Source organism: Garra rufa, chromosome 9, assembly GCF_049309525.1.
Source record: "Garra rufa chromosome 9, GarRuf1.0, whole genome shotgun sequence".
Lineage (NCBI taxonomy): Eukaryota > Metazoa > Chordata > Actinopteri > Cypriniformes > Cyprinidae > Garra > Garra rufa.
This window is the reverse complement of record NC_133369.1, coordinates 8,587,393-8,609,180: the sequence shown is the minus strand read 5'-3', so window position 1 is coordinate 8,609,180 and position 21,788 is coordinate 8,587,393. Positions and strand designations below refer to the sequence as shown.

General features: G+C 35.7%; 2 protein-coding genes across 3 annotated transcripts; both read left to right on the top strand.

Annotated features, from left to right (window-relative positions):
* The first annotated feature begins 7,154 nt into the window (after positions 1–7,154).
* Positions 7,155–17,111, top strand: rpz4 (rapunzel 4). 2 transcript variants are annotated; one of them, XM_073846933.1, is made up of 3 exons: positions 7,155–7,209; positions 13,068–13,128; positions 14,898–17,111. In XM_073846933.1, exon 3 carries the CDS (start codon positions 14,926–14,928, stop codon positions 16,099–16,101), a length of 1,176 nt encoding a protein of 391 aa, XP_073703034.1. In that variant the 5' UTR covers positions 7,155–7,209; positions 13,068–13,128; positions 14,898–14,925; the 3' UTR covers positions 16,102–17,111. The 2 variants fall into 2 exon arrangements, with proteins under 2 accessions (XP_073703034.1, XP_073703035.1); XM_073846934.1 differs by lacking the exon at positions 7,155–7,209 and adding an exon at positions 10,697–11,132.
* Positions 7,539–10,550, top strand: rpz5 (rapunzel 5). The gene is made up of 2 exons (XM_073846932.1): positions 7,539–7,839; positions 8,829–10,550. Exon 2 carries the CDS (start codon positions 8,873–8,875, stop codon positions 10,052–10,054), a length of 1,182 nt encoding a protein of 393 aa, XP_073703033.1. The 5' UTR covers positions 7,539–7,839; positions 8,829–8,872; the 3' UTR covers positions 10,055–10,550.
* Positions 17,112–21,788: the final 4,677 nt, after the last annotated feature.

Sequence of the window (21,788 nt, the reverse complement as noted above, 5' to 3'; positions counted from 1 at the left end):
GAAATATTTTTACTATTTAAAATAACTGCTTTCTATTTGAATCTATTTTAAAATGTAATTTATTCCTGTGATCAAAGAAAAGTTTTTAGTATCATTACTCCAGTCTTCAGTGTCACGTGGTCCTTCAGAAATCTTTCTAATATGCTGATTTGCTGTTATTATTATTATTTTCAATATTATAAACAGTTTAAGGATTCTTTGATGAATAGAAAGATCCAAAAATCAGCATTTATCTAACATAAAAAGGTTTTGTAACATTATACTCTAAAGAATTCAAAAGCTTGGTTAGTAGGGGGAAAATTATAGAAATTATTACTTTTATTTAGCAAGAATGCGTTGAAAATATTATAAAGATATAAAGCTACAAAATATATCTTTTTTAGATAAATGCTGTTCTTCTGAACTTTCTATTCTTTAGAGAAACCTGAAAAAAATTCTACACAGCTGTTTTCAACACTATTATAACACTAATAATAACGTTTTTTTTTTTAGCAGCAAATCAGAATATTAGAATGATTTCTAAAGGATCATTTGACTGCAGTAATGATGCTAAAAATTCAGCTTTGAAATCACAGGAATTAATTACATTTTAAAATATATTCAAATAGAAAAGGTTAATTTAATTAGTACCTATATTTAAAATTTTACTGTTTTTGCTGTACTTTGGATCAAATAAATGCTGTCTTGGTGAGCAGAAGAGACTTCAATAAAAAACATTAAAAATTAAACTGTTTAACTGGTAGTGTAAATCATTAAACCTTCAACAAAGAGATGAAGAGCATCTGGGATCTGGAAGTCAGTTTAGGATTAAATTGCATGGTAATCACTTAACATAAAAGTCTTTAATAAACCATTTACAGTCCAGAGATAAAGTTCACTGGAATCCACACCAGATCTGTGCTCAGCTCCCAAATGTTGTAATAAATATATATATATATATATATATATATATATATATATATATAATGTAATGCTATTTTGAACGCTTTTATTTTAACTGTATGTTATACTAAACTTAAATACAGAATAATGATTTCCTAAATATTTATAGTTTCTGAACCAACATTTTTTCCTGTTTCCAAGACTGAATAGAAATGTATTTATGCAAAGAAGCAGTAATATGTACACAAGGTATTTAAGTTGGTATAAATTAATTTACATTTATGTAACAGCCAATCATGTCCAAAAAATGTTCTGCAAATCATCTCATGAGATGTGATTAATCTTTGTTGTGCTCTCTGTGGTTATTTATTTTGGGATGCGAGTTTAGTTTAATCTGAATGTGATGGGGTCAAGAGCGTGAGAAAGTAGAGGAAGGAAATAAACATCAATGCAAACTAGAACATGGAGGAGGAAACTACTGGGATTAATAAACTGCAGAATAAAATTAACTTTACAATCAACTCTCTGTGTACTGCAGTTTATTCAATGAAAAAAATACTTTGTGAAAGCATCCACAAAGATGGCTGCTGCATCGAAGTTGTAAATGATGTGTTGATCTGTCTTTAGGAGTGCAGACAGCTGGATTTCACAACTTGTTTTACCAAGTTCATGTTAACAGTGTACTGGATCGCATTTCACAATACATACAGATGTCCAATACAAAATATCCCTATGAGGCACTTTTTTTTTATATAATATTTGTCTTTCAAACTACCAAAACAAAACATAGTGTATAGATGAAATTTGAAACCAACAACCCTTGGCTAAAGCACACAGTGAAAACTTGTCTGACAGGAACTGGCCAAACACACATGGGAGTCATATGGGAGGTGAGGACAGATCTGGTGTGGATTCCAGTGAACTTTATCTCTGGACTGTAAATGGTTTATTAAAGACTTTTATGTGTTCGGTGATTGGCATGCAATTTTTCCAGGACTGACTTCTAGATCCCGGATGCTCTTGATCTTTTTGTTGAAGGTTTAATGATTTATACATACAGTTGAGGTCAAAAGTTGCTCTGCAACAATTTGTATTGTAAAAAGCGCTATACAAATAAACTTGAATTGAATTGAATTGAAAAGTTTATATACACCTTGCAGAATCTGCAAAATATGGTGCATGTGAGCCTTTTCCAATAATGACTGCATGATATCCATCTTTTCACACTGAGGACAACTGAGGGACTCATATGCAACTATTACAGAAGGTTCAAACACTCACTGATGCTTCAGAAGGAAACGCCGTGCATTAAGAGCCGGGGGGTGAAAACTTTTGAACAAAATGAAGATTCTAAAGATTTCTCATTTTGCCTAAATATCATATTTTTTTCATTTAGTACTGCCATTCAGAAGCTACAGAAGATGTTACATGTTTCCAAGAAGATAAAATAAGTTAAATTTACACTGATCTTCAAATTCAAAAAGTTTTCTTAATGCAGATTTTTTTCCTTTTGGAGCATAAGTGAGCATTTGAACCTTCTGCAATAGTTGCAGAATTGAGTCCCTCAGTTGTCCTCAGTGTAAATAGATGGATCTCAAATACAGTCATCAGTCTTAGTTGGAAAGGGTTAATCTGAAGAACAGTAGGCAGTTTAACTGTTCAAGACAAACAATGGACTCATTAACAACTATCACTAAACAAAACACACCTGTGGATCACTCAGATAGCAACACAGTATTAGGAATCAAGGGTGTGTAAACTTTTTGATTTTCTTTTGTGGACTATATGTAAATGTATTTTATGTGAAATATCTTATTCAGGTCACTGCTAAATAAAAAATAACATGCATTTTGTATGATCCCTCTTATTTTGGTAAAATAATTAAACATTTTGCAGATTCTGCAAGTTCTATGTAAACTTTTGACCCCAACTGTAACACACTAAGTACACTTTTTTTAAATATATAAATAAAAAGTTTTATTGGAATATGTTTTACAAGAAAATACTGTTTCAGTTTTTCTAGAATGTTGTGTTTAATTCAGTGTCACTTGTTATTTTTTTGGTTTGTGAAATCTACCAATTTCTGAGTCACTTTTTCCCCTACACAAGATGTTTTTTTTAGGTGTACTAAAGTAATATTTTAACAGTCAACAGGGCGGGGAATTTTAGACCTGTTGCTTAAACATTAAGTAATATTTAATCAGCTGGCAATGAACCACCTCCTTTTTATAGCTTCTTTCCTGACAAAACCACAAGAGTCATCTGTAACGCACAGCTTTCCTCTAGTTTTCTATCTGTCTGTTGCAGTGCTGACAGTCTAACGTTCATGCCGATACATTTTATCTCTGAGTTCTTGGTAGAGCATCACATGATCACCAAAGTGACCCTGTGCTGTGATAAAACCCAAACAAAGTGGATGACAATAAACGTCCTTCAGGCAATAACATTGGATTCCCATAATGACTTCTGTGCAAATGGTCAGACATCACATTTTAAATTCACAACAATGAATCATCTGTGTTTCTGAGCATGAGGACAACCAGAATGAGATGACAAACTAAGGTTAAATGAGAAATGATCATAAATTAACTTGAATGGCCTTCACAGGACAAAAGAGCCAGGCATTAATGAAGAACCGCAAAGCGGTGATCATCTCTTTTCATCACCGTCTGGGCTGTAATCGCATTTCCCATTTGCATAAGGTTGAGGTTTTTAAAGGGCAGAGAGAGAGATGCTTTAAGAAACCTGACTGAAATCAATACAGACATACTTGAACTCAGCCAAAACACTGCTAAACAAACTGGGATCACATCAACTGGGATGGTCAAGATGGAAACTCAACAAATTGTTTAGTTTGGTTCGATGCATCCTGCTTTATTCAGCTACTTTGTTATTTTTTATGTTTGTATTACAACTAATACAGAAAAAAAAATTCTTTAAATATGTTTTTTATATGGAATAAAGTGGCATTTTACTGCCATTTCCTCTGAAGCTGTCCAGACCAGAGGAAGCAGAGATATTCAGGTCTGTCATTAAGCAGTGTTCATCCTTTGCCTTAAGCGAAATGACATGTTTTTCCATTATTCACTGAAAGCTCTCTGCTCATGTCCTGCGACCTGGAAGCAGCTGTTCCCTTACACTGCTTAGTAAAAAAGGAAAGGATGGACAAAAAATGAAGCCAAAAAGAATTAGTCTGCCAAAAAAAAAAAGAGAAATAAATTAAATAAATCAATAAAAATTACATACGGTTCAAACGCTCACTGATGCTTCAGAAGCAAACATGATGCATTAAGAGCTGGGGGGTGAAAACTTTTTGAATTTGGAGATCAGGGTAAATTTAACTTATTTTGTACATGCAAGTCTCTTCTGTAGCTTCTGAAGGGCAGTACTAAATGAAAAAATATATAAATATTTAGGTAAAATAAGAAAAATGTAGACATCTTCATTCTGTTCAAAAGTTTTCACCCTCCGGCTCTTAATGCATTGTTTCCTTTTGAAACATCAGTGAGCATTTGAACCTTCTGTAATAGTTGTGTATGAGTCCCTCAGTTGTTCTAAGTGTTAAAAGATGGATCTCAAAATCATACAGTCATTGTCGGAAAAGGTTCAAATACACAAAAATGCTGAAAAACCAAAGAATTTATGGGATTTTTCTGAAGAACAGTTTAACTAAACAAAACAATAGCTGTGGATCATTCAGGTAACAACATAGTATTAAGTATCAAGTGCATGTAAACTTTTAAACAGGTCTTTTCTTTTTATAAATTGAACTCTTGTGAACATCTTTTGTGTGAAATATCTTATTCAAGTCAGTATTATATAAAAAATAACATGCATTTTGCATGATCTGTTATGAAGAGACCAGTGCTAAAAACTTTAACACAACACAATAATATGCAGCAGCTCATTTGCATTAGATATTTCCTCATTTGCAGATACAGTACATCTTGTTTGTCTCGCATGACAGACGTTGGCACATTTACAATGAAGCACGCATTGAATCTATTCCAATGAAACATTCAGAATGCACTACAGTTTGGTAGGCAAGACAAACCACATGATTACGTCTTGATGATACTTGGAAGACCGACCTGAATGATCCTTTAGTTTCAGTTAAGAGGACAAACCTGTCTGAATTATTTCTACTTAACAGCAGTTAGTCAACATGGCCTGCAGCTAATTCCCACATAAAATAATTCCCACAATTTACTCTTACACCTTCCCAGCAGGCATGTTAATACTTGTTTACTCACAGAAAACCAGTCTACTAGCACAAATTCATAAAATGAACATTAAAAATCTAGATCTTTTTATACTGCATCAGATTTTACTTCATGCAAACAATATCGATGTGAACCAAAGTGACATCTTGTGGCTGCATACACTTCAAGACTTCAATACTTACTCAATAGTAAACATCACAGATTCTGAACTTTAGGTGATCATTTTACCTAATAAATGTTACCAGTTTTATATTTAAGATGAGAATATGATAAAAAATAAAAAAAATTATATGGCTTAAAAAAGCTAAATGGCGAATGCTGAGGCAAGCAACACGATAAGTATTGCATTTTATAAACATATCTGTTCTTCAAAACCTAAGCGTAAGCAAAAAACTTGTGTCGGGTATAACTCACATCCCAGATTTTCCATTTACTTTAATTAAAGGCTAATAATAAATATTGATGATAAATTCATGCACTGAACTATACTCCCCCTTTCTGCACACTTTGCATAACTGCCAATCTGACAGATTTGTTGTTGATGTTTAGACTAAAGTAACAACTTAATCCACTTTTTCAAAAACTTGACATCATGACTCATGCTAAATTTGACAAAATAAAGCATGGGCAGGGATTTCAAATACAGAGAACGGCTATTCAAAAGACTCACCTAACAAGAAATTTAAGGTGAATTTTTCAATCAGTGCTTCAATATTTTAGAGCATCTTTTCCTAATAGTGTATAGACCTTTCATGTGAGACTTTAGACTAAGAAACCTTAACAATGCAAACTATATATATTTTTTTTTCTTTTTTCTTTCTTTTTTTCTTTTTTTTTTTTTAAATATAAGCCTATGTATACCACCAAGTCAACCAAGTGCTTTCTAAGTCATAGTTGAAAAGTAATAGCACTCTTGTCAACAAGCTATGTAATTTGAGGTGTCATTCATGCCTGTAGGACAAACATTATACTTCTACTAGATAGTTTTGGAAAGAATAGATCCTAAATCTGCCACAGCACACTCCAGGCCCTTTCTACCGTTTCTCATGCGTGTGCACCAGCGATCACACCCTGCATTACTGTTTACGTCATTGTTTATGAGCACAACTGATTTGCATAGTGCAAAATCTAACAGTGACATGCAGATTTGAAACGCTAAAGCCAGACCCTCTGAATCCACAACAGCCCCCTACTGTTCTTCTACAGACGAGTCAATGCATGCCAGCGTGTCCCAGCGACCGCTTCAGCACAAAGGCTCTGGGTTTGTCCGCCTGCCATGCCGAAAACAGTAGAGTCTTTCTTTGGCATGTAAAGCAGGGTGACGGAAGTGACCCAGAAGCATCGGGCCCGCAAGGGCTGTTTTCACGCAAATTTTGGATTGCCATGTTGATCAGCAAAGTCTCTACAGACTACAGCTTATTTATTTGCATGAAAAACAATGGATTTAACTCTCTGATGCATGGTGTCCACTACAGTTTGGGCCATTTTAAGTGTGATATTATATGCAAACTGATTATGCTTGGTCCATCACCACGTCATTGTGGTTTTTATGACAGCATAAATTGCAGTGGACAAATTAATATAAAATAAAACACATTTTAATGCTTTTTAAAGTCTTGCATGCTCACCAAGGCTGTATTTATTTGATCAAAAATGCTGTAAAAATAGTTCAATTTTTTACAGTTTAAAAAACTGTTTTCTATTTCAGTTTTTTTTTTTTTTACATCTTATTCATTTGGTTTAGCATATCATCTCACACAGAAGCCACTATGACTGTCTGTACCCATGACAACTCATGTAGAAGGGCAGAGCATGCAGGATGTTTCAAAAGAAAAAGACGCTTCTAAGCCTTTCTGGCACTATAACACTGCATGATGATTTTTCTCAAAGAAGGCATGTTTACAGGATGTTATCTGTCTGTGTGCCTGTCCCTCGTCTCTTCTAGTGGGCTCAGAGGAATGCTGGCAGGGGATGGAGTTAATCTGAAGGGGGAGTGCCGCAGGAGAGAGTCTATATATACATGTGGACCCTGGGAGGCTGGTGCTTTTAGTTGGACTCTGTTGGAACACTGGAGAACACCTCTGAACATTTCACTAGACTAACGGTAAGTCTCCTTTTTTTTTTTTTTTTTTTTTTTTTGGAATTGTCCATTTCCATTTATTATCCTTTGCTTTTTTCTTTTTTCATCTTTTTGTATTTTATTGGAATAAATTTAAATACTTTATTGAGCATTTAATAAAAAGTAATATAGATACCAAAAACTGGCCTTTAAAAAAATAGCTGGCCTTTGATCTATGCTTTTTGTCATGAACATTTGGAGAAAACACTGTGGGAATCTTTGTGATGTAGATGGCAGTCAATATTGACTTAAGCAAAACATCCTGCTATATTATGACCATTTAATGCTGGATCTTGTGCTTAAGTCAATATACTGACTGCCACGAAGCTCTAAGCAGCATTTGGATAGAAATAAGGGATGTGGCTCTGAACTTGAACAGTTCCTCTTTTTTAGAATCAGTTGGTTGGTTCCTTTCCTTTTTTCCTCAGAGAAGAAGCATCAAAAACTGTTTTCTTTTACAAATTATTAGACTGAATTTCTTTTATACTTTTTCCTCTACATTTTGAAGTCATTTTCTTTCTGAAATCGGATTCATCCTGGAGTTTTAATTTCAAAGCCATCTTAATTATTCTTACAAAGGAGGACTTGAAACAATCAGGATCATTGTATTGTTCAGTAAGTATTGTTTTGCTCCTAATTCCATTGAGATCTGAATGCTCTTCTAAAAGATGCATTGTTGAGTCATAAATTCCAAATACGAGTTCTACATGCTTATCATTCATAATAATAGCTACTGAATTCCCATAATGGTTCACATAATCCACTAAATCATTATGAGACACACAATGCCAAATCAAGTGTTTGATCTTTGAAAAACGTTTATCAAATGTCAAGTTTAGTCTTGTATTTTTATTTGTGTTTACTCTGCATGTAAAAATCTGAGTCATATGGTGTAGAATATGGTTTCACCGCAGGACAAGTGTATTGGTTACAGATTTTCTCAGATCTGGGTGTGCCTTTTTTCTGTATATTGAGTCTTGGGAAATTAGATACGAGTGTGAGATCATCTCCCTTGTGTAATCGAAGTGCCCAGAAATGTCCTGAAATGCTTAACAGCTAAAGCCGTCAAATATATTCTCCCAGCAAGCCCTGCTGAAAACATCTGCTTTGCTATACATCTGGGGTTTAAATGCTGAATTATTCCCCAAAGAAGGGGAGTGAACAGCTTTCCAATTCATGACGACTGTGTGCTCATAGTACCACAATAAAGTGTGCTTTGAAGCTCAAAAGACTTTTAACATGTTTGCTTTTAATTCCAGTCAAAATTCTTACACCTGATCTCACTGAGCTGTCTTTATTGTTGTATAATTTGCCGAGACTTAGTTGGCGGGGTGTAAGGTGGAACAGGACATGCCCGAACAAGACCAGAATTTTTTCTTTTTCTTTTTTTTAAATGGCTCCAGCCCATGGAAAACATGTATAAATGTACAAACACTCTGGTATTTCTGCCCCTGTGGTCTGGCTGTCCAATTCATCTCAGGTTGCTGTTAAGGTCCCATCCTGAGCAAACAAATATGACCCTTAGAAATGTCTGCATTGATTTTAGTATTGATTTTTATGTTGTGGCTTCCACTTTATGATTCATATGCCTTGATCTGTTACAGACAAGGGTAAGAAGGATAAGACGGCCTCTCTGCTTTGAACCACAATGAATCGGGTGGAAGAATGGGTTTTGGAGAACAAGGACAAGATCGAAAAGGGAGTGGAAATCATGGGCCAAAGCTGCGAGGTTTTAGCAGCCACCGTGGGACAGTTCCACCCCATCCTGGAGGCCGTGTTTTTGGCCTCGGCCGAGCTCCTCGGTAACCCAGAAGGCAAAGAAGCCAAGTTTCTTGCTGAGCAGTTTGAAAAGATCAACCAAAAACTTGAAGGTATTCAAGATGAAATCGAGCAAATCGCTTTGGAGTTGCAGCGGACGACCATGAACAAGCAGAACTTTGACCGCGAGGCGAAGATAATCAGTCAGTACGAGAAGTTTCAAGACTTTGTCAATGCTAAGCCCAAGTTCAAGGAGAAGAAGAAGGAGAAGTTTATAACCCAGTATGAGAACACTGGTGGCGATCTGAACATTGACTCCTTGTACAATGCTGTAACTGGAGAGAACATCTCTGGAGATGCCATGTTGGACACGGTGGTGACCACAGAGCAAAGGAGCAGGAAGCCAGTGGAGGAGTTCTGTGCCAGGCTGAAGAAGCTATTTGTCATGGGAATTATAGCAGTCATGGGTCACGCCGCCCTGAAAGAGGGAGTGGTAGGCGAGGGCATGGTGAAGAAATGGCAGGATCGCATGGAAGACGTAGAGACACGCATTAAAGCGGCGGTGGATGACTGCATTGAGAATTTCCCTCTGCAGGCCAAGACGGATGTGGAACATCAGCTTCTGGAGCGCCAAGCCAACGTTGACCCAGAGTTCACAGGATTTATACTGGATATCCTTGCGAAGAAATATTACTGGGTTTCCTGGTCTGTTCGGGTCTTCAACCACAGTGGCATATTCTTCTGGAATTGGCTCGCTGGCAAAAAGTACCACGGAAGTGGTGGAGGTGGCAACTTTTTTGATCTTCTGACCTCGAACAACGTCAGAATCGTGGTGTCTTTCAGTGCCAAGCCGCAACCGATTAACAAGAGCCAGATTGTAGATCAGATAGAGATGCAAAAGTTAAAGGGGAACATGCAGGCTGTGGCTCAAACGCTGTATAAGATGCTTCCCGACACTGTGGTCCATGCCATTAGCTGCTATAAGAAAGTAGAAGAGAAAAACAACTTCCAGCCAGAATGTTTCTACTTCGCAAGGCACAAACGAGCATACCTGTGCATTCATTCTGAATAGCAATGCGAAACACTAAATTGCCAATCTACGTATACATCTGATTTAGAAATTGTGATTGTATTACATTGTCGATGACTGAATTGTTACTGCACACCTACAAAGACAAAACGTATATTATCGCTGGTTCACTTTATTTTTGCACGTCAATGCATAAAAGAACCATATGTGTGTGTGACCAAACATAAATGTGTACATTTTAGCTAAAACCAGTATGTTTTGTAGTTAAGAGTAGATTTGAAACAGCTGTTGTGTGGAGAAAACTTCAACGATCAACAGACTCATGGGGTTCTATTGTTAGTCGCGGTGTTTACAATCAAGCATTTCAACTTTAGATTGTAGAAAAAAATCTTTGCTTGACTTCTTTAAAATGTATTTCCAAATTACATATAATGAGCTTTTCACTAGCTATATATACTATACTTGTAATCCAAAAACCATGTCTATTTCTTGTTTATGATGGTATGTATTCACAAATAAAACAAGTATGATCTAGAAATTTGTTTCAAAGTATCAGCCATTCAGATGCGTTTAAGATATGTATCTTATTCCATATACTTTTTAAATCCATTACAAACTTGTCTTCATTTGCAAGGATAATATAAGGTATTTTAAAGGTTTAACAGACTCATAAAAATATTTCCCCTTATAAAACGTATTAATGTAAACAATTAAAGGACATCACTTTCATTCTTCAACTGCACTATGGTATTTTCTGAAAACTCTGGTTACTGTGGGAAATTCTAAAGGGAAACTAATGGACAATACTAACAAAAGTTGTACTATAGTAATTTGATGCAACCCATGGTACATTTTGTACTTTTTATACTTAAATATTTCTTTTACACCAGATCCATAAACCATACTTTGGTATTTTAATGGAAACTTTGGTATAGTTTAGCAAGTATGTTAAATTTTCTAATGGATAAAGGACAATACTTAAAATTCCTTCAGAGTGTAGTTAAAGGGTGTGCCACATGCTTTAGAGAAGAACCAGCGCATGATCAGACGTTGAGAGCGAGACAGTTCAGCCTGAACTTTTGCTTTATTTTATTCAAAGCCATTTGTGATCGATTGGAAGGTGAGTTTGCTTCATAACAGAACGTAATTGTTCTCTAAACGTCAGTAACTTCACGATTTCGCTGTTCTGTGCACTGTAGTTTCAGTTTTTGCACATGAAAAGTTTTTGGGCGTTTCTCTTCAGTCTAATGTCCGCCTGTGACATTTTTATTCAGCTCACAACGTCGATGTGTTTTAAACACGAGTGAGTTGCATAACTGATCGATTTTTCACGCAAAAATGAATTTAATCGCATTAGTTATCGTTCTGAAGAACTCTGAGGGTTTGTTTTACTATCAGCAGGGCTACAGTCTCAACCAGGAAGTGTTTATGTCAAAAGGCGTTGTTTTAACTTTTCCAGCCTGATATCTGAAGGGAACATTTATTCGCTTTATTTTATTTTTTTATGTGCTAGTGGTAATAGTTAATGCTTTTATGAACTAATATGTATCCTGAGGGAAAACGAGAACCGATTAACCTACCTTTCTGTCAGTGGGGTGCAGGTACGGGGCAACGTAGGGTCAGTCGGTCGTTATCGCAAAATAAACCGCGACAGGGGTCTTGTATCTCTCTGTAGCTGTTTATTTTGTGAAAACTGCCAACTGACAGCGTTTTATACCAGGACTGCTTAACAAATAAACGTAAAAGTAAATAAAAATACACGTTAAGTATTTATGTGAAATATTATTCATTTAAATCATTTGTAAACAAAAAGTTTTCTGAAGGAACCCTCGACGACGTTTATGGAAAAATATTTAATGGCCCGCATTTGATTGACCAATCAGAATCAAGTATTTGAGACAGCGCCTTTAATGTTGTTAAATAACAATACATTTATCCCAGATATATCATAAATCTTTAAATAATTTGACTTCTTAACAGACAAAGGTTCTTGTTCAGCTACATTAACTATACCTAAAATGTGTGTTTTCACTGAAACGGTGTTATGTTGGATTGCACCCCATTTTGGAGATCTTTTTATTATGTGTGTGTTATGAATTCAGGCTATAAGCTAATGGGCCCACTTAGTGTATTAAATTAGTCATTCATTTTGTATGATCCATGCCAGCAGATCTTTACAATGGTCAGCATTTCAAAAATGAATACAGGTCTATTTGGTTAAGTGGGGAACACTAAGAAATTAGTGAGATTTCATCTTGTAACACTGGAATTTTGTAGCTACTGCCCAGTGAAAAAGAGCATAATGTGTATGTCTGGACAGAAGCTGACGTGGTGTTTTCCTTGTCTTGTTTCTATGGTTACTGGGGTGCTTTGGAAAAAAAAGGATCTTGCTCAGCTAGTTGAACTAGCCTGCTAATCATTTCCACACCTGTGTTGGCACCAGACAGAAACGTTAATGGAAAACCATCAGTTGTTTAGGTGAATGTTATCATAATCGTGTCATTATATAGAATATTGTAAACATTTGTTGTAAGTACAATAGGATCTCATTCTATTTCTTTAATATTACACTACCAGTCAAAAGTGCACACACCTACTCAAAACATTAATGCCTAGGAATAGATCACAAGATATTAAGTCAGTAACATATGGTCTGGTAGTGCATATGATCTTCTCGGAAGTTCTAAAATGACCTAACACACTATTTTGTTCCCTAAACAAAAAAAGCAAAGCTTTGTATTGGCCTACTCTGTGTTGCATCATTAACATTTGTAAAAGGGGAAATGCATTTGAACCGTTTGCAATTGAAATGTCTGTCCACTGTATTTTTACATATTGCATACTGTGTGACGAAGAGTTCAATCATTATTTGACAATTCTTTTAGTGCATGTTTGAGTTGAATGAATGCATCTTGCTCATTTCTTTCATGAATGTGTAGGTGTGGTTTTCTGGAAGAGTGAGCCTCTGTTAGCATGTGTACATACACCTGGTGTATATTGTTGCTGCTTTTATGATTTGTAAAATACATTTCTCATTTCCTTTATCTTTTTACAGCAAGCCCACCCTGACACACACTGACCACTCAAAGGTTGAGAGGAAACAAGAACTGACACATGTAAGTTTCTTTCATTTACCATAGACAAAGGCCTGCCTTACTAAAGCTGACTTATTTTTTCAATTAAGAAGATAACATGTTTCGTCTGTTTTTACAAAATGAAAATGTTGAAATGCATGGCTAACATTTGGTATTACCACATGTAAAAGCCTCCTTTAAATATGGGTGTGGTTTTAGATATTTCATAGTAAATCACCTGCAATATGGCCTTCAAGCACTATGCAATTTGTTAGATTGCACAAGCAAATTAGTAGCCTTAGTAAATCAGAGCCTTAGAGGAACCAGAAAAAACAGCTGGAAATCTACCCTCAGGCTTTCAAGATTTAAATGAGTTGCTTCATCATAGAAGATTTTGAGAAATGTAGCATTACATCACTTGCCCACCATTGGATCCTCTGCAGTGAATGGGTGCCGTCATAATGAGAGTCCAAACAGCTGATAAAAACATCACATTAATCCACAAGTTATCCACACGACTCCAGTTCATCAATTAACATCTTGTGAAGCCAAAAAACTGCATATTTATTTTAAACAATTCCATTTATAATATGTTTTAACTTCAACAGTTAAAACAGTCCAAGCAGTTCTAAACAAATATGTTGGTGGATTTTGATGTGACAGGACAACAGGAGATGAACTTGTTCACTGGATGAAGCGCTATTATGGATAATGGAGTCATATTTTGGCCAATAAGCATGCGGCTTTTCACTTTTCGAGATGTTAATTGATGGACTGGAGTGGTGTGGATTATTGTGATGTTTTTATCAGCTCTGACGGCACCCATTCACTCTAGAGGATTGACTGATATAATGCTAAATTTCTCCAAAACTGTTCTGATGAAGAAATGAACTCATCTACATCTTGGATGGCCTGAGGATAAGTACATTTTCAGCAAATTGTCATTTTAGGGTGAACTATTTCTTTAAATTATGGTGGTTTAAGCAGGACTCAACGCTTACTTTTCTTGTTCAGAGCACTTTGACTCCTTAAAGTGATTTACAAAGGTAATTTTGTTTTTACCTTTGTTTCTACCTTTCCATATGTTTAATGAGGTGGCATGAGTGCAATCAAATTCATAAATAAATGTTGAGATTAATGTATTAAATTTACAATTTTAAATGCAGAAATATTAAAGATTTAAATAACTGAAAAGATCTGCAAGCAGGTGGCGGCAAGACACTGATTAAATTACGGAATCATATCATTCATTTGATTCAATCAAATTGCTGGTTCATTCAGGAATAAAGCAAGTGACTGTCTTTATGAAAGGGAAATTTAATAATTTCACTAGATTTTTTTAAAAACACACGTTTATTGATAAACGAAACACAGCTGTGTTTGAATGGAGATGCGCAGCGGCTCAGCTTACTTTTGACGACAAAATAGAAAAAAATCAGGCAATAGTGTTATAGTCAGACAATGTAAGTCACTTAATAATAACTTCTTGTTATTTAACTGCTGTATTAAATCAATATCTCATTTACAAACTCCCTTAAATATTATTAAAAGCTGTCACTCATCTTGGTTCGCAATATCACAAAGCTCTCTATACTGCACAATCAATCTCTTATTTACACTCTCTTTACACTTTGTTTATAAAAGGTTTTGTGAGATATGTCCATGATACATTACTCAATGTTACAAAAACACGAAACCTTTGAAGCTCCCCTGAGCGCAAACGAAAATATGCTGATCGGGTCAGTCAGTCACACTGTAGAGCCCTGGATTAAGTATTATTTCTAATTATGCAATGATCTTATTTTACACAGAGACATTTTTTGCTGTTAAAACTGAAAGATGGCCGAGCAGCTGCAGAAACTTGTTGCACAGAAGAAGGATGTTGTCGAGACGGTCATGGAAGTGTTTGAGCAGGGTGCGGAAGTGGTGGCCAGCATAGTTGGAGATCTGTTCCCAGTCTTCTCCATCGCAGCTCCGATCGTAAGGCTGGCACTAGATAATGTGGAAAGCAAAGAGGCCGAGTACATGAAGGAGCAGTTCCAGAAAGTGCGAGATCGCCTAGAAGTCGTCTCTGAAGAAGTCCAGCAGATAAACCAGGAGATCAAGAAGAGCGGCGTAGATGCCACCTACTTCTCCGTGGAGGAGAATCTGACCAACCAATTCCGCAAATTCATGGACGTCCTGAATGCGAAACCTAAATTCAGAGAGGTCAGAAAGAAAACATTCCTGGAGCACTTCAAGAGGACAGGCGGGGATAAAAACCTGCACACTTTATATAACGCCGTAACCGGAGATAACTTCTCAGGAGAATCCGTGCTGGAAATCACTCTGAACTACGAGCAAAAGAGTCGCAGGGCGGTGGAGGAGTTTTGCGCCACTCTTAAAAAGTTATTCTGCGTCGGTTTGATCGCCTTACTGGGACACGCAGCGTTACAAGGCGATGGCGATGAGGAGAAGCTGCTTCAAGACTGGAGTGAGAAGATGAAAGTGGTGCAGGATAAAATGAGCGTCGTGATCGAAGACTGCATCAACAGCTTTCCGACACAGGCCGAGCTGGACACCAAACGCATTGTGAGAGACCAAAGCGACAAAAGCAACCAGCAATTGGCTGATTTACTGGTAGAGCACCTGAAAAAGAAGTACGACTGGGTTTGCTGGTCAGTCCGCGTCTTTAACTCTCCCACCGGCTTGTTCACCAGCAAGAAAGACTTCCACGGTTTGACTGGAAAGAGTCGCTTTCAGGTACCGTCGTCAGATGACAAGCTAAACGTTGTGGTTTCCTACAGCGCCTCGCCTCAACCTATCGATAAAGCCCGGATACAGAGCCTGATTTCGGAGCAGAAAAAGGTCACGATGACGCCGTTGGCTGAACTGCTTTTTGAGACTATCCCTGTCAGTGTGGTTCACACGATCAAGACCTCATGCAAAGATCTGGGCTTCTCCAGCAGCTTCTCTGACGAGCTGCACTTCTTTGAGGAGTTCAAGAACTACTGTGTCGTTCTTCATTCTGCCTAAACAAGGAGGGGAAATAGAAATACTATGATTAACAGAAATACTATGATTAAATCAATATAATTATACTACTTAATCTCTAAGGTTATTCCTTATGACCAAAATCAACTATTGTACTCTACACTCTTTCTTTTTTCATCTTTTTTTCCTAGTATTGCCTTTATATCTGCTTGTTTTAAAGCTGAAAATGAACACTTTATTATATCAAATTTGTGTTTTAATATACCAAGTGTTTTATACTCCCTTATTAGTGTATTTTTTGGGTGATAGTAGGGTTTTACGGACTAGGCTGGTAAAATAGGTAGTCTCAATCGGCTACCCAACAGTCCATATTCACTGATTGTATGCAAAATGTTTGCACAGTTATATATAAAAGTTGTGAGGAAAAGTTTTCCAGGTTTTTAACATCACATTTTTGACAGAAATACTACTAGGCATCTATAAAAAAAAATACCTAAATATATGTATAAAGTAAAGGGTAAGATTAAATACATAAATAATAAAACCAACAAAAGCATAGCAAAGCATAGAAAAAGGTCAACAATTTGTTTTGGTTTCTTAGTTTGTCTGAACTTTTAATAGTTTTTGGATGGAATATTTGGATAGACTTTTGATTACAAAGTCTGCTCACATTTTTCAACTGTGTTTTTCTAACAGTATGTGTCTATTATTGTGCTTGAATATATTTTATATTTTACTCGCCCCTAAACAGCATGGCAAAACAACACTTTACCAGTAAGTCAGGTCTCTTTCTGTCTAAGTAGGCAGTTCTTGGCTGTAATTTACAAGTGAACCAGACTGTCTGGGGAGGTTACTCTAGAACAAATTTCACTAGACAAAAACCTGCACAAGTGACCACTATAGATTCTGACTGAGCATAGTGTACTCTGTTGTTCCTAAACTAAATACTGATCTAATACTGAACTAAATAAACTGATCAAAACTGACAGTTAAGACATTTATAATGTTACAATTTTTTTTTTACTTCAAATAAATATTCATCAAAAAATCAACCATGGTAATAAATGTTTCTTAAGCAGCAAATCAGCACACTGGAATGATTTCTGAAGAATCACGTGACACTGAAGACGAGTGATGGTGCAGAAAATTCAGCTTTGCGTCATTTACAATATTATTGTTTTTACTGTTTTACAAATATGCAGTTTTGAGGAGTATAAAAAACTTTTTAAAACGTTAAAAAATTATACCTACCTCGATTTTCTGAAGGGTTAAATGTTATATGTGACCCTGGACCACAAAACCAGTCTTAAGTCGCTGGGGTATATTTGTAGCAATAGCCAAAAATACATTGTATGGGTCAAAATTATTGCTTTTTCTTTTATGCCAAAAATCATTAGGAAATTAAGTAAAGATCATGTTCCATGAAGATTTTTTGTAAAATTCCTACTACAAATATATCAAAATGTAATTTTTGATTAGTAATATGCATTATTAATAACTTAATTTGGAGAACTTTAAAGGTGATTTTCTCAGTATTTTGATTTTTTTGCACCCTCAGATTCCAGATTTTCAAATAGATGTATCTCGGCCAAATATTGTCCTATCCTAACAAACCATATATCAATAGAAATCATATTTATTGAGCTTTCATATGATGTATACATCTCAGTTTTGTAAAATTTAACCTTATGACTGGTTTTGTGGTTCAGGGTCACATATAATCATATTAGCACATTCCTGTAGTCAACTAAAGTGCCTTCTACGCATGAGTATAATCTGTCTGTTACTATCAATGTGTGTTGAAAAAGTATGCAACCTACATTTTTTTCCTGCTATTGTTCATTAAAACAATCCATAAATCAGCCTAACATTATATATATATATATATATATATATATATATATATATATATATATATATATATATGTTTATGTCTGTGTGTTTAACATTATCACTGTTCAAGGGATCATGGTAGAGATACAGAATCCCCTACCACCACATTATTGGATTTGGACCCTTCAAAGATTCTGTTACAGACTGTTTCAGATGAAATCTGATAACTTGAGCTCTCAGGGAAAACATTTGCACACATGATCAGTTCTGCACATCTTATAGTCTTTGGAAGGCAGGACTGTACTGATATTACTTTAACATTTTTCTCAGGGTTTGTTCTGACATAAGCTTTTAACATTTAAGCCTCGGAGTCTTGCATAGAATGTTTAGCATTAAAAATGTAACCATAGAGCCATCGTGACATTTGCGTATATATGCATACTGAAAAGTAATTGGTATTGTCTTCCATGCACACTACTTACAGCTATCCTTATACACTGAGTGTGTTGATAGAAACAATATATAATTGCACCATATATAACAAGTGATGCAATGAGTAGATTGTTATTTTACAAAGAAAATATCACTGCTTACATTTGCAATGATTGGGTTGCATCTACAAATGCATTTGGATAAATTCTATAATGGAAAATATTAAGTATTCATGATTTGCACCATAAGACAAGCAGTGATATGTTCTTCATAAAATAACAATCCAATCATTGCATCATTACTTATAAACATCATTACCTATAAACAATACTTATTGTTTTCCATTATGGAATTCTTCCAAATGCATTTTTAGACAGTCACTGGACAGTTTTGATGTTGTACGTCCTCCTGCACTTCATGTTTCACTGGGCGTAGGAATAGATTTTTTTCTGTGAAACACCCATCAAACCCTGTAATTATGCAGAGGAGCCACAAACGGATCTATTATTATCTCAGGATTTGTCCCACCCTATGACAGTGGTCAAAAACAAACCTAGAATAGAAAACAAAAATGCCAACGCTTTACATTTAAAAGCAAAGACAACAATATAACAACACCACAGATTCATATAAAATCACTGCTACACTTTACAAAATTTTGTAAAAAAAAAAAAAAAACAGGGCAAAATGTAATGTGTAAAGAAAATGTGATGGAATTTATTTTGTAAAGGCGTTTTACCTGTATTTTGAAAAGGTTTTACAAAAAATGCTGGGTTAAAAACTGGGTAAAATATGGACCAAAATGCTTAAAAATAACTATATTTCTTGCTTAAAATGTACCCAAAATAGGTTGGTAATTAACGTTTATTAATAGTAATTGTGTGTCTGATTTGCGATCTATTTTGGGTTCATTTTAAGCCAACCATATAGTAAGTTTTAAACAATAGTTGAGTTACATTAAAACTACCCAGAAGGCTGGGTAAAACATTTAACCCAAACTTAAAGAAAACTGTTTCTACACCCACCATTTCTTAAGTGTACTGTAGATGGGAAAATGTTCTAAAATACATAACATCAAATCATGACAAAACATAAGCTAAATTAATGCGTTTAACAAATTAACCTTAATATGACTTTAAAAAACCTGAGAAGAACTTAAATCAAGGCAATAATTATGATGATCCCCAAGTCTCATTCTAAGGATGACAGCCCTTCTCTATTGCACAATTGCTTCACCGGTCACTAAGGAAGAAAACTGGCGTTTTGGTACTTTCCACATCCAGCAGCTCCTCATCAATGCATCTGGACTGAGTAAATACTGCAGCAGCTGTGCTTGTCAGTAGTATATTAATGCCAAAAGCCTTTAGCTTACGTCACAGCCAAGCAAAACCACATGTGACAGGACAAAAGCTATAAAGACACTTTCAAAATCAATAATTCAATCCATTTCCTTTACAGCGAACCAACTGGTGGTTGGAAAAATGCAACTAAAACACACCAACAAATATGCCATTTACAACTGCTTGCCAGAAACAAGGCACTAAAGCTCATCACTGACAAATCTAACCATTCTGGATTTAAGGGTACAACTCTAGCACTTGTTCACAAGTGATTTCAGTGGAGTTTAGGTGCGTTCACACCATGTTGGAATTACCGTAATTATGAGATTACAACTTGTGTGTTGTTCACGTCCTAGCAGAACTCGTAATTACACCTGATAAACTAGGACTTTAGAGAGCTACGAGTTGTTAGCCAGACTTGTTTCATCTGACTGGTGCAGATTCGGCCTATTTAGGCGTTAAAGGGGTCATTGGATGCCCATTTTCTACAAGTTCATATGATTCTTTAGGGTCTTAATAAAAAATCTATAATATACTTTGTTTCAAAATTCTAAATAGTAGAGTAAAAAACACCCTTTTACCTTGTCAAAATCAGCTCTGCAAAAACTCAACTCATTTTATTGCATGGCCCCTTTAAATGCAAACGAGCTCTGATGTTTACGTGATGTTTACTTTAGCCACAGTTAGCCGCGTTTAGCTGCAAACAAGCACATTATTGAGAAAGGCCATTTGCAAAGATGCATAAAAACCCTTATACTCACTTCTGCTGAGGGTTAAGCTGCATCAGGAATGATTCACACTAACAAACACGTATGTACATCGGGATCGGCGCTTTCCTTTTAAAAACGTAAGAAACGTTATCCTCTGCGTCTTCGGCAGCTCAGATGTCGGGAGTTATTACATCTAACAACAGAACACCTTAATCGCTCAATCTGAGACATTCTTGTCTTCCTCTGCTCCCGAGTCGACAAAATGGCGATCAGAGTCGGACTGTTTCAGCTAAGTGAGGGCGGGTCTAAGTTAAGGCGCTCATGTCAATCTGCTATTGTGGGAGCGGTCTCTGTCTGTGTTTCGTCACAACGACAAGAAGCTGAGAATGACCTGATTTTAAAAAGGGGACATTACTTTTAAAGATAAAAAAAAAAACACTGGGTGGATCATCATATCATATCATTGTAGGGTGGTTGTGTACACAAACTGCCAACACACATTAATGTTCAAACAACAAAAGTTAGTTTGCATCCGATGACACTTTAAGGTGAACAGCACCAAGTAGAACGTAATGTTGTAATCTCAAAATTACAGTAGAGGGTTTGCACTTACATCACGATTTGGTCAGTTCCCCAGATGCACAGCCATATTGGCAATATTTGGATGGAAACAATAGCATGGATTGCAAAGTTAATGTACTACTAAATATGTTGTTCTGCTAATTGATGCTCTCTAAACCTCAGAAACAAATGTGTGAAAGCTGCTAAATCATATAGAGAAGGACTTAGTAAGCAGGAAAGAGCACAATTTTGACAAACTAAAGTCAATAGGTGGTAAAGTTGCATATGATTAGTATTAATTAAGATATTAGCCTAATATTTTCACCTGCCTGACCAGAAATTATAAGAACAAACATGAAATTTGTCAAGATTCTTGCCCTAGAAATCCTGGTTCAGTTTGGCCAACCACAAATGCCTATTGTTCCTCAGACAGTTTTTTGCACTCATCTCCTTGATTTGTTATAACTTTTGGCAGTCTATTCCAAATGTTTTTTTCTCGGTCTGACCGGTCAACACATGACAGTAATGGACTATTTTTAGTAGCAACAATCAGCAAAATATCAGAGTTTAATTCAGTTAAGTTGCATTGTTTATATTCGATGACGCATCGTAAAAAAATCACTCCCAGACTAAAATGTAAGTCTGGGCTGTTTCAGCTGAAAGAAACTTGCCCTGATTGATCTTAAAATATGTCTGTGCTCTTGTTTTGTCTCAAGATGCACACCAGTAATGTTTTTTTCTAAGGCATGTTTAAAAAAAATGACTTAAATGACATAATTCAACTACACTGTAAACCCCACTGTTGTCATTAATAAAGAGATTAAGTTAATATAACTTGACATTACTTAAAATA